The sequence below is a fragment of the Plasmodium gaboni genome, chromosome 14, assembly GCF_001602025.1.
Source record: "Plasmodium gaboni strain SY75 chromosome 14, whole genome shotgun sequence".
Classification (NCBI taxonomy): domain Eukaryota; phylum Apicomplexa; class Aconoidasida; order Haemosporida; family Plasmodiidae; genus Plasmodium; species Plasmodium gaboni.
Window position 1 is genome coordinate 386,302 of NC_031494.1, and position 14,105 is coordinate 400,406.

The window sequence follows — 14,105 nt, forward strand, 5'->3', positions numbered from 1 at the left end:
TTTTTTTATTTATTTTTTTTATTAATATTTATAATATTTTTTTCTTTATTATATGCTTGATATTTTTTCCTCATATGTAACAAGGGCATTTTCTTATAATTCTTTAAAGCATATTTTTGAATACAATATAATTAATGCTTGAATTTTAATAAGATTTTTTTTTTTTTTTTTTTTTATAATTATAACATAAACATTTATACTTTCTTTTTTGTATTTTGTTTTTTCTTTTTTATATTTATATTTTTTTTTGTTATTTTATTAATATAAAAACTTTCAAGCACAATTTATATATAACTTACACATATGGTAATAAGAAAGATATATTATAATATATATGTACATTATAATATATTATAATAACATATCTTTTTTTTTTTTTTTTTTTTTTCTCCTTTTTTTTTAATTTTTTTTTCTTTAAAATGTATTAAATATTACATCAATATATATATATTTAATATATGAATAAATATTTTTATTATAATTTTATTATTTTATTTAATTAATTACTTTTATATTTTTATTTTTTTAATTTTCTTTCAATATTAGATCCTTCTTTATTTCTACATAATATTTAATAAATATTTTTATTGCATATAAATATATATTATATATATATAAATATATATATATATATATATATATATAATAACATTTAATAGAACAGCTTCGTAAGCAATGGTTTATTTTTTATAGTTCTTTTTTTTTTATTATATTTTTTTAATAAATTTATAAATCCTTGTTCTTTTTTGTAATTAAAAAAAAAAAGACGAAAAAAAAAAAAATAGGAAGAATTTATATATATGTTTTTTGTTTTATATTTATATATATCTATTTAAATAATTTATATAATATACCGTACCAAACAACATAAAAAAATAATAAAATATATTTTAAAAAAATATATTTATAGATATAATATATATATATTTATAATTTCTATAAAATATATGATAATGCATATTACTTAAACATTTTTATTCTATATATTTATTATTATTGTATTTTGCTTTCTTGGTTGCATTATAAAAAAAAAAAAAAAAAAAAAAAAAAAAAAAAAAACCTTACTTGTTTTTGTTATAGAGAAAATATGTAATAATTCAATTTTTTTATTTTCTTTAACAATATTTAGGTTATATTGTTTTATATTGTTTTAATTTTTTATATATAATTTGAAGTCTTAGGAATTAAGTATATATATATATATTTTTTTTATATATAATATTTGTATTTTTTTTAAGTTTTATTCTTTAAATTTTTGTTTTTTAATAAATTTTAGAATTATAAAAAGAAAAGAAAAAAATGTAGATTTTTCAAGGCGCACTAATATATATCTGGCTAATATGTATTTATATAATATATATATTATATATTTTTATATTTTCATATTATTTTATATTTAATATATATATATATATATATATATATATATATATATATTTATACATTTTATATTTTAATTTTAATTTTATTGGTCAACCTTTTGATTTTATACCCCCCTATGTGTATTTATAACTCCAAATGAGCAATCTTTTCTTTATATTTTGTACTCTTTTGTTTTTAATATTTATCAAAAGATGCTCCGGTTGGTGTGATGAAGGACACATGATAGTAAGTGCCATAGCTTATAAGTTTTTAAATGATGAGGAGAAAAGCGTTTTAGATCATATATTTAAGAATTATAAGGAAGATAAAGATTTTAATGATCCAGTATTGGGCTCAGTATGGCCTGATCATATAAAATACTTTCATTATAATTACCCTAATAAAATTAGAAGAATTGATGGTTTGGAGTTAATGAATAAATGGCACTTTGTAAATATACCTTATAATCCTACAAATATAAAATTAGATATGTATCAAAAAGAATATTATAAAAGAACAGATAATGCTATAACTATTTTAAAAAGTATATTTAAATCATTAAAGAATGTTAAGAAAAAAGAAAATCACGGAACCTTTTTTTCATATAATTTTCTAATAAGATATTTTATACATATATTTGGAGATATACACCAACCTTTACATTCATCAAGTTTTTATAATAAAAATTTTCCACAAGGAGATCGTGGAGGTACAGATATTTTTATTATGTTTAATGATAAAGTAGAAAATTTACATCACTTATGTGATAGTATTTTTAAAGAAAGAAATAAAAGTTGGCCTTATCTAACATCTGATATTATTAATAAAGAAGCAGAAAAATTAATGGAATTATATCCTAAAGATTATTTTGCTGACAGATTAAAACAATCCGAATTTAATAATTACTCATATATAGATTTTATTATTAATGAAACATTCGATTTAGCTGTTGAACATATATATTCTAATTTTCCTCTTGATACATTAAATCAAAATACTACTTATGTTCTAAATGATTTTGCAATAAATAATATTAAAGAAATGTTGACAGAACAAATTGTCTTAGCTGGTTATAGATTAACACACTACTTAAAAATTATAATTGAAAATGTACCACCCGATTTGATAAATACAAATATATCAAATAATTTATAAAAATATATATATATATGTATGTATGTATTTATGTGTGCCTTTACCTTAATAAACACCTTACATATCTATTGTAATATTTGTATAATATAACATATAATAAACCATCATAAAAGAATCTCTAAAATGATACACATATATAAATAAATAAATATATATATATATATATATATATTGTTAGAACCGTATATTTTTAACATATAATAATATTTATTAACATTTATTTATTTTTATTTTTTAATTTTTATTTTTTATTCTTTAATTTATGATCATATTAGAATATTACAACAATTAGAAATATTAATTAAAAATATTAAGGTTAAAAATATGCAATTATATATATATATATATATTTTTTTTTTTTATGCACCACAGGATAAATTATTATTTTTTTAAAATAAAAATATTTTTTCAGTAAGGTGGAATAATTTTTATAATATATATATTTATATGGTAGAATATTTATGCACGCACATGCTTTTTTTTACATTCCTTGTTATTATAAATTTTATTTTCCTTCTTCCTTTTAATTAGACATTAAATATTTGTTCGTTATTATAATGAAGGTTGTTAATCTAGTCTTTATATATATATATATATATATATATATATATATATATATTTTTTTTTTCTCATCACACCCTAATAAATATTTAATCTATCATAGAAATGTGAAATATAAATGTGCATATTATTAGTCCTTTAACCTTCGTAGAAAGAATTTTCTTTTTTTTGATCAAATAAGAAAAAAAAAAAAAAAAAAATACATATATAAATATATACATATAATATTACGTATATTTTGTTTTATTCACCCTTTGTTAAGTTCATATAAATAGTTTTTCAAGAATGTATATTTTTTTTTAATTTATTACACTTTTAAATTGTCTACTTTAATTATATATCTTTTGATATATGTCTTTAAGGAGTAACCATGTAATATATATATATATATATATATTTATTTATATATATATTTGTTGGTTTCCATTAAATTATCCTCATTTTAAATATATCATCACATGATTCTCCTTGTGCACACCAGTTTTAATAATTTTATTATATAATATCATATAATGATAATTTGGTTCCTATTATGTATATGTGTATTTGTTAATATAATAGCTAGCTGGTCAGATGAACCACACATGCTAATAAGTTATATAGCTTATATAAATTTAAACGATGATGAAAAAGAGATACTGAATAGAATATTTCAGAATGGAAATGACTCTCATTTTGATAATCCTATAACAGCTTCTGTATGGGCTGATAATATAAAACCTCACAACCCTAAAAGAACGTCTTATTCCTTTAATTTTAGGCGTAATGAATTGTTAGATATATTTAATGAATGGCATTATGTGCAATTAAATTATAACCCTATGAAAATAAATATAGCATCTTATCATTTACGTGCACATAAAGGAAAGCATAATGCAATGGGCATATTGAAACATATATACAGAATATTAAATGAGGTTCGTCAAAAATTGGGTCATGGAACATATTATTCTTATAATTTTTATTTAAGATTTTTTATTCATATATTTGCAGATTTACATCAACCTTTACACGCAATCAATTTTTTTAATTCTAATTATCCAAATGGAGATAAAGGTGGTACAAATATTTCTGTTAATTATAAGGGATCAATAAATAAATTGCATTATTTATGTGACAATATATTTAAAACGAGAAAAAAGCAATGGCCTAATATTAATATGACAAATATAGAAAGAGATGCTAAATATCTTATGAGTTCTTATCCACCAGAATATTTTGGTAACAAATTAATTTTACCTCATGATAAAATAAAATATATTGAAGATATAGCAAATGAATCTTATGATATTGCAGTACAAAATATTTATTCGTTTTTTCCTTTGGCAGATTTAAAAAGGAATGAACAATATTCAGTTAACCAATATTTTGTTATAAACACAAAAAAAATATTAAACAGCCAAATGGTTTTGGCTGGATATAGATTATCTGCATATTTGAAGGACATTATAGCTAACATACCTCCAGATCTTTAAAAATACATATATGAATTTGTATGGGCATATAATTTGTTACACTTTATTTGATAAATATAAATAAATAAATAAATAAACATAAATATATATATATATATATATATATATATATATTATATGTATATTTATTTTTCATTATTTATTTCAATTTCTTTTATAAGGGATCCTTAAAATGTCATACTATAAAAACATAAGGTCAAGATGATATAAAAATATAAAAAATAAATTATGTTTACTAGTGTATTAAAAAAACACTAAATACAAGGCTAAATACTGGCCATCCTTTATAATAAATTAATATATATATATATATATATATATATATATATATATTTGGCGAATTCAATATTTGTTTTCATATTACATCTATGAATAAAATATTTTTAAACTTTTTAAATAAACTTGTACCTATATAGATATATATATTACAATATATCTACTTAATTTACATATATATATATATATATATATATATATTATTATATATATATGTGTGTATTTTATAAATTTTATTTATTTTATTGATATTTAAAATTTTTTTTTTTTTTTCATTTAAAATGAAGAAAATAAAGTAATGTAAAAATATATATTTTATATCAGCATACCCTTAAATGGCTATATATTAATATCAATAGTAATTTATATAAGTAGATATAATGTAATCTTTTTTTTTTCTATTTTTATTTTTTTTTTATTTATGAGAAAAATATTAATATATAGTTTAAATAAAAATATATGTATATATTATAATATTTAAAATTATACATATATATATATATATATTTATGTGTATTTATTTTTAAAATAAGGTCTTTATCTTCCGAGTCATTTATTAACTTGCAGAATTTTTTTTTTTTTTTTTTTTTTGTATATATAATTATACATGAGTACATCATAAATAGTTATATTACATTTTTCTTAGAAAAATAATAATAAATATTAAATATTTTGTATATATCTTTTATTATTCTTGAACTAAAAAAACATTAAAGTAAGTGTTGATTTATCTTGATCATAAAAATGAACGTATTAAATCAAATTGATGAATGTTTTTCCGACTATCTAAAAATATATGGATCCAAAGAAATAGATAGTCATTGGGATGAAGGGGTTGTAGTTAATAAATATATTAAACTAGGTAAGGCAAAGGATAATAATGAAAATAAAGAGAATATGAACAAAGAAGATAATAATAATAATAATAATAATATGAAAGAAGAAATGAATAAAGAAAATTTCCCATCAGAAGAAAAAAATGGAAATTATAAAAATTATTCAAATGATAATATCGATATTAATAGTATTGTAAAAATAAATGAGAATGATAAAGAAAATGATGATAGTATATATATGGCTAAAAATAAAAAGCAAAAAGAAAATCTATTTATATGTAATGAATTGGTAGAAAAATGCATTTGCCTAAATAAATTGGAAAGTTTAGAAGAAATAGAAGATGCTACTTTAGTTAGATGGACATGTATGATACAACAAATTATTTCACCTGAAAGTTATTTAGGAATTTACAAATTAAAAAATAAGGAAAGTGGGAAAATTATTATGAAAAGTTCGAAATATAAAGATTATATAGATGCTGAAGATAATTGGGAAATTGTAGAAGAAAATGAAAAAAGGGGTATGGATGAATATTATGAATTTAATATTAATAAGCAATATGAGAATGTAGATAATAAAATGGACCAAACCGTTGACCTCTTAAAAAATAATGAAGATGTAAATAAAAAAAATGATGAACATAATAAGAAGGATGAAAAAAGTGACCCTAATAAAATTTGTAGTAATGAGAAGAATGATATAACAAATAATGATACCTTTGGAAATATTGAACTTTATGAAAACGATGGAAATTTTAATAAATATTGGAAAAGATATTTATTTTTTTGTACTAACATACCAGGAAATAAAAGTACATGGACAAAAGAATTATATGATTATTCTTCTTCTTATTCAAATTGTGAATTATTTTTAAAAAGTAAAAATGATTATGAAAATGGAGTATATTTAAAAGATGTAAAGAATCCTATGAATAATGAAGATGTTAATGATTCGGTTGCCTCTTCAACGGATATATCTAATTATATGAATAGCAATAACAATAATAATAATAGTATGAGTAATATATATTCTTCAAGGGAATATATAAGTTCTAGTAACGAATTAAATGAAACTCAAAATAATGATAACAATAAGGATAAAAATGGATATAAAAAGATAGATACAAGTGACAAAATTATTAATGGTAAGAATAATAGTACTACAAATAGTAATAATAATAATAATAATAATAATTATAGTAATAATTATATTAACAGTACTGATTTAGATATGCATTCTAACCTGTCGTCCAATATTTGCTCTTATAATATTTCTCCTGTGAACACCTCAAATAAAATTAGGTGCGTTATTAAAATATACGATGATGATAGTCAATATAACGGAAAGAATGATAAGGAATTTTTAAAATTAAATGATGTAATTGAAATTATTGGAATATATCGTAAACATCAAATTAAAGACTTTGAAGATTATAAAAAAAATTATAATTTTTATTTTTATTATGATCAACATTTTTTAAAATACCCATGTATACATATATTTCAATATAAAAAAATTAATTATTTCAATCCATTAAATAATTGCATATTATTTAAAAATGATTTATCAATGATAATTTCTCAAGGTCCTTTTAATGATATTAATAAATTAAGACATCACCTAATTATGTATATTTCTTCTGCATTTAATAATGATATGCTTGTAGCTCATTATTTTTTCTTTTATTTATGTGGAAGTTATATAAAGGAAAGTAAATTAAAATTGGGAAAAATCAGTTTAAATATTTTTAATATATTATATAATAATGAAATAGAAAAATTAAATGATCATAGTTCCAGCGATCATGTAAAAAATGATGACATGAGAAAATTACAAAATAAAATACAAAATGATACACATTTAGAAAATGATGTTAAGAAAGCAAAGGAAACAAATAATAATTCTTTCTTTCATAATGATAACAACAAGGTATTACTAAAAGAAGCAGACAAAAAAGGAATAGCACCACATGCAAAAAAATTAAATAAAATGATTAAAAATTTAATTCCATTATATAGATATATTCCATTAATATTACAAAAATTGAACACAGAATATCTAGTTTCAGTTATGAATAATCAATATGGCGAATTAAAAAAAGGAAAATTACAACTAGCTAATAACACTTATTTAACATTTGATGAATGTCTTTTAGATGTAGGAAATCTTAATAATATAAGTATAAAAAATTTTCAATGTATTGAAAGATTAATAACATCACAAGAAATACCTTTCATTTTTAATATGGATATCATATTCCAAACTGAACATAATATCTTAATATTATCCAAAAAAAAATCTATGTATGCTCATTATGTAGATATAGCTATACCTATATGTCATTATAATAAAATAAAACATAATTCAACTGATACCAATAATGAACATAAAAATGAAAATATAGAAAATGTGAATTGTTCCACAAATAATGATGAAACATCTAATTCACACAATCAAAAAAATGAACAAACTAAAGATATTTTCTCATCAGAGTTTTATAATAATGTCAATAATAATTATAAACCTAATGAAAAGGAATTAATGCAATTTAGAAGATATATAAATTATATATTATCTAAAAACCATTCAGCAAAAATACCGGAAGATATTACAAATTATATAACAGATACATTTGTATTACTAAGACAAAAAAATAAAGATATAAATCAATTTGTTCTAAATTCTTGGATATGTATGTCTAGAATTTTGGCATTTTCAGATGGACACAATGAAATTAATAGGGATCACTGGGATTATATTATGAAATTAGAAAATGAGAGAAGATTGCGTTTAAACAATCTTAACAAAATTTATATATAGATTTTTAAATATTACCACACATATATATATATATATATATATATATATTTTCTTTTATTGGCCATTTTATATATTTTGTGTATTTTTTTTTTTTTTTTTTTTTATATAACCCTTTTAAAGGTCATATGATTTATAAAGTGTACCTTATTATAAGAAACAATAAATGAATAAATAAATAAATATACATATATATATTTAACATATTTTTAAACTTTTAATATATATTTTTTTAATTTTCCATGTGCATTATCTTTTGAATTAATTTTTAAATTTCAGTATTTCCATATTTGATTAGTTAATATGTAAATTTTATTTTTTTCAATATATTTAATTATTATTAGTATTACATTATTTAATATATTTCATTTATATCTATAATTATAAAAAAAAAATTATTGATATAGGATAATTTTGTAAACTTATCCTTTATTATATTTTTGAGTTGAGGAATGTCATTCGTATTGTCTATCAACAAGTCTGTCGATAGAAACATTTTCATGTTAAATATATCAGACATATTATCTTTTTGTTCTTTATCATATTGTTCTATATTGCTTATATTCATAATTTTTTTGTATCCCTTACTGTATTGAAAATATAAAGGATCGAAAATGTCATGACATATTTTGTTTTCAGATTCTCCAAAATAAAGATCCAAATTCCTGCCAAATAAGGGTAATATTGAATATTAAATTTTTAATTTATTTGTATATACATATATATATATATATATATATATTTATTTATATATATATATATAATTATTCATATAAAATATATTTATTTTTATTACCACCATTCTGGTATTGTACATGTTTTTAAAGATATATTATTTTCATTAACATTTTGATATATATTTTTCTTTATATTAAAATTAATAATAAATGGATATTTCATTTTTAAAGAATTCTTTATCTTCTTCCATATTCTATATATACATGATATATTAGAATTTCTTAATGTGTTTAAAAGATTTATATTTATCCTTATTTTTGATATATCTTTGGATATTTTTTTTCTAATTATATTTATATCATCATATAATACATTTGATTCAGGTATTGTATTTATATTTTCAAATGAATTATTTTTTTTTAATTCTTCCTTATCATTATTTATATTCATTTTTGACAGATCATTTTCATTTTTTATATTTTCCATATCACTTGTTATTAAAGAATATTCACTAGAACTACTGTCTGTATCAATATATATATTCAAATACTTATTAATTAAGTTATTTATTTCGTTTTTCTTTTTTTTGTTTTTTTCTTCATTTTCTTCTATATGAATATATGAATGCTCCTTGCATTCCTGTATATTATTATTTCCTTCTTCGTTCGAACCAATTATAGATGGTGTTGCTTCTTTATTATTAGTAGATGATATATATGATGTATCTGCATAATCTGGTATATTATTTAACTGACTTTCATATGTATTACATCTCTTTATTGAATCATGTTGTGAAAAAATACTACTAAGTGATTCCTTAGATGTTATAGATGGTAAAGATATCTGTGAGTAACTTGAATGTTCTGAATTATAGTTATCACTGCAATCACTATTAGAAATAGAATCATTTGTGTCACTACATTTATCATTAGAATTAGTTGAACTGGTTGAATTATTTTTTCCTTTTGAATCACTTGAATGGCTACTTATGCTCAAATCGTTAAATTTATTCGAATACTTATTTTTTGATTTATCATCAGGAAATATTTTTTCAATATTTGTTTGTATTTTTAAGGATGAATTACTATCTTTATCTTCTGACAAAATAGAATCATCATAATTTTTTGATATTTTTTTTTCTTTTTCATTTTCATTGGTATCAAAAATAAGAGAATCCATATTTACATCATTTAATTTTTCTGAGGAATCTAAATAGTAACTTAAAAAAATAAACTTTGTAATATCGAATCCTTTATTTTGTTGTATAAATTTTTTGGTGCATATTAAAAAGGGTATTTTATTATAATTATATTTAATATAAGTAGCTATTTTTTTTAAATTAATTTTGATAAAATTAAAAGGAAGAATAATTAAATATATATCATTAGATACTTTATCATTACTCACATTTGTAATAATATTATTTTTAATCATATTTTTCATTTCTATTTCTAATATATCTATCCATTCACATTTAGAATTAATAAAAAGATTATTATAAAAATCTCCTTCATATATACATTTTTTATTAATATACAAACCTTTACCATTCATCATATTGTCTAGCCAATTTCCTTCATATGTAGATCCACTTCGAGACCATTTATAATAACCCCAACCATTTTTTAAATTATTTTCATAATATCCATAATATATATTTTTATATATATCTATATTAAAACCTAATCCATTTCTTTTATCGTTAACCCAATTACCAATAAATTTATTTGTTATAATTTCATAACCATCAATATTTTTTGTTATAGATATTAGTGCACCATATCCATTTTTTATATAATTATAATTTTTTTTATTTTTATTTTTATCAACTTTATCTTTGTGTGCCCCTAACATTTTCGTTTGCGACTTTTTAATTACATCTTTGTTACTTATATTGTCGTCCTTAGTTTTAAATGTAAGCATATCGTCATTATCTGTAAAAATAAGAAGCAACAAATGAAATAGATACCTACATAAATATATAAATATATATATATATATATAATATAATCAATGTATGATATGAAAGAACACAAGAATCATAATACTAATGAATTTATATATTTATTTATATATTTATTTATTTTTATTATTTTTTTTTTTTCTAAGTACCTTTAACTTGTCCTATATATATATAATTGGGAGTCTTATAGCATTTAATGTTTTTATAATTAAATATGTTTAAGAACTCCTCATCTTCGTTCACAATAAAATTGAGGTTCTCCTTTATACCCGAAATATTTTGTTCGCTCATATTGAGAGTGAATTATAAAATTAAAAGGGGAATATAAATAAATAAATAAATATATATATATATATATATATATATATAAGTATAATTATATTATTCAAAACTCAAATCATATCATATAATTTGACCCATCAAAAAGTAATTTTATTTATTTGTCTAAAATGTATAACTATATAGCAAAAATATATATATATATATATATATATATATATATATATTTATTTACATATATATATTTATCTATGTACTTTTCTTTTTTAAAAAAACAACAAAATGAATATTCCTTTAAAAATTGTTTAAGAGTTAACCCTGTCATACTATATAATTTAGTTAATATTAAAATAATAGGACATTTTAAATTATTTTTATTTTATTTTATTTATTTATTTTTTCTTATCGTACCTTTATAATTATTAAATATATATATAAGATAAAAATAAAGACATAATATTTATATATAATATGTATTACACAACATTAACTATATATTTTTAAATATTTAATATAATAAAAAAAATAGAAGAAGGAAGTATAAAAACATATAAAAGAATTGTAATTTTAAGTATAGGGAATAATTAATCCTTTATTTTATTATCAAAAAGTTAAATATTAATATATATATTAAGCATTATATATTTTCATATACAAATTTCTTGTAGGTCTTGTGTTTTATATATATATATATATATATATTAATTCTTTTTATATATAAATGGTATTCAATATAATACATATAAATATAAACATATATATATATATATATATATATATATATATGATATCCATAAAATGAAAATATATAATATAATGAATTAAAATGAACAACAACTTTTAAATTATATTCCTTCTTAGTTGTAAAAAAAAAAAAAAAAAAAAAAAAAATAATAATAATAATAAAAATAAAAATAAATAAATAAGTTGAATTACGTGCAATATTGAAATTACAGAAAGTTTATTTATCCAGTCGTAATCCTACTTATATTATGTTTCTTCTTTATTTCCTTATTTGGCATTATATATATTTTTATTTTATTATTTTATTTTTTTTTTTTTATTGCCTTTCTATTATGTTTTGGTTAATTTAACTAATGCAAAATCTGAATAAGTCATTAAAAACTGAAGGGGAAAAAAAAAAAAAAAAAAAATTATAATAATATAATATATATATATTTATATATATAATAAATTTATGAATTATATATAAATATTTTGTTCTTACTAAAATATCCACCACTGGGTAATGGAAAAAGGTGAAAACTTCTACAGAATTTTAATGGTTTATTTTCTTCAATAATAATATCTCCACATACTAATATTAAAATTCCATTATTTGGAGTTGGTTGTATATCTAAGCTTAAACATTTATGAACAACAGTTGGTGGTAATTTATTTAATCTTTCTATTATTTGACTAGTTCCTCTACATTGATCATTTTCAAAACTCATCATACTTATATCTTTATATAATGCAGCCAATTCATTCCTAAAACAAAAAACAAAAAACAAAAAAAAAAAAAAAAAAAAAATTATATAACATGAATGAAAAAATAACAATAAAAATAGGAATAATAAAATCAATACTCATTTATATATATAATAGCACAGATATATAATAATACATACATATATATTATATTATATTATATTATTTTATTTTTTTTTTTTTTTTTTTTCCAACCTTCCAGTGTTAAATAACTGAAAGTAGTGATTAACAAATTCCTTGCCTATTTCTTCAAATTGTGGATTGAGCATATCCATTTTTAAAAAATATTTATATATAATAAGTATAAAATTATTAAGTATATAAATATAAATATATATTTATATATATAATTAAAGAAATATCAAATATTATAAAATAAAATTAAACCCTGAAAAAATAAAAATCTTTTTAAAAAAAGTTTAATATATTTTGTTCTTATATTAAAACATATATTATAATATATAACAATAAGATAAATAAAACTTAAATTATATTAAAAAAAAAATAATATATTTTTTTTATAATATATCAAAAGTTGTATAAAAATGTTTTTATAAAATTCATTTTTTATTTTTTATTTATTTTTTTTATAAAAATAATATATATAAAATTAAATTTATATATTTATTTATATATATATATAAATATAAAAAGAATAAAGAAATAAATCAAGGCACATATATTTTAAAAGGTACATAAATAAAGGTATATAATTACTAAGTATTTTATTTATATGTATGCAATATATATATATATATATATATACATAAAAATTTATGAATATATATAAATAATTATATTTTATAATAATAATTGAACAAAAGCACATGTGAATAAGTTTATATTTTTTTTATATACATATAAAATTATTATTATATATAATATATTATGAATATTATTTTTATAATTTATGTATTTAAAATTCTTTTTTTCTTTTTACGTCATATTAATAAAATTAACATAAAATAAAAATGTATACTTTTATAAATATATTTTATTATTATATATATATATATATCACAATTTTATATTAGTCACCTTATTTTTTAATTTAATTCCTTCTTTTTTTTGTATAATTAAAAAAGAGGCATAAATAAATATAATTGTTTTATTCACTGTCCTACTAATTTTAATGTTCTTTATTGAATATATAAATTTTGAATTTAAAGATATCCCGCATATAATGTTATATATATATATAATTAAATATA

The 14,105-nt window shown here is 18.0% G+C and overlaps 5 protein-coding genes across 5 annotated transcripts; 3 read left to right on the forward strand and 2 right to left on the reverse strand.

Moving 5' to 3' along the window:
- Positions 1–1,518: 1,518 nt before the first annotated feature.
- PGSY75_1411900 (putative p1/s1 nuclease) lies at positions 1,519–2,517 on the forward strand (the record flags this gene model as incomplete). The annotated part of the gene is made up of 1 exon (XM_018787826.1): positions 1,519–2,517. The coding sequence occupies one exon, from the start codon at positions 1,519–1,521 to the stop codon at positions 2,515–2,517; it is 999 nt and encodes a 332-aa protein (XP_018639198.1).
- Positions 2,518–3,590: 1,073 nt separating this feature from the next.
- Positions 3,591–4,553, forward strand: PGSY75_1412000 (putative p1/s1 nuclease; the record flags this gene model as incomplete). The annotated part of the gene is made up of 1 exon (XM_018787827.1): positions 3,591–4,553. One exon carries the CDS (start codon positions 3,591–3,593, stop codon positions 4,551–4,553), a length of 963 nt encoding a protein of 320 aa, XP_018639199.1.
- A 1,020-nt stretch (positions 4,554–5,573) lies between these two features.
- PGSY75_1412100 (hypothetical protein) lies at positions 5,574–8,486 on the forward strand (the record flags this gene model as incomplete). The annotated part of the gene is made up of 1 exon (XM_018787828.1): positions 5,574–8,486. The coding sequence occupies one exon, from the start codon at positions 5,574–5,576 to the stop codon at positions 8,484–8,486; it is 2,913 nt and encodes a 970-aa protein (XP_018639200.1).
- A 352-nt stretch (positions 8,487–8,838) lies between these two features.
- PGSY75_1412200 (hypothetical protein) lies at positions 8,839–11,415 on the reverse strand (the record flags this gene model as incomplete). The annotated part of the gene is made up of 3 exons (XM_018787829.1): positions 8,839–9,148; positions 9,280–11,095; positions 11,274–11,415. The coding sequence occupies 3 exons, from the start codon at positions 11,413–11,415 to the stop codon at positions 8,839–8,841; spliced, it is 2,268 nt and encodes a 755-aa protein (XP_018639201.1).
- Positions 11,416–12,493: 1,078 nt separating this feature from the next.
- On the reverse strand, positions 12,494–13,169 carry PGSY75_1412300 (putative nuclear transport factor 2; the record flags this gene model as incomplete). Its single annotated transcript, XM_018787830.1, has 3 exons — positions 12,494–12,528; positions 12,632–12,894; positions 13,090–13,169. 3 exons carry the CDS (start codon positions 13,167–13,169, stop codon positions 12,494–12,496), a joined length of 378 nt encoding a protein of 125 aa, XP_018639202.1.
- Between the last annotated feature and the right edge of the window lie 936 nt (positions 13,170–14,105).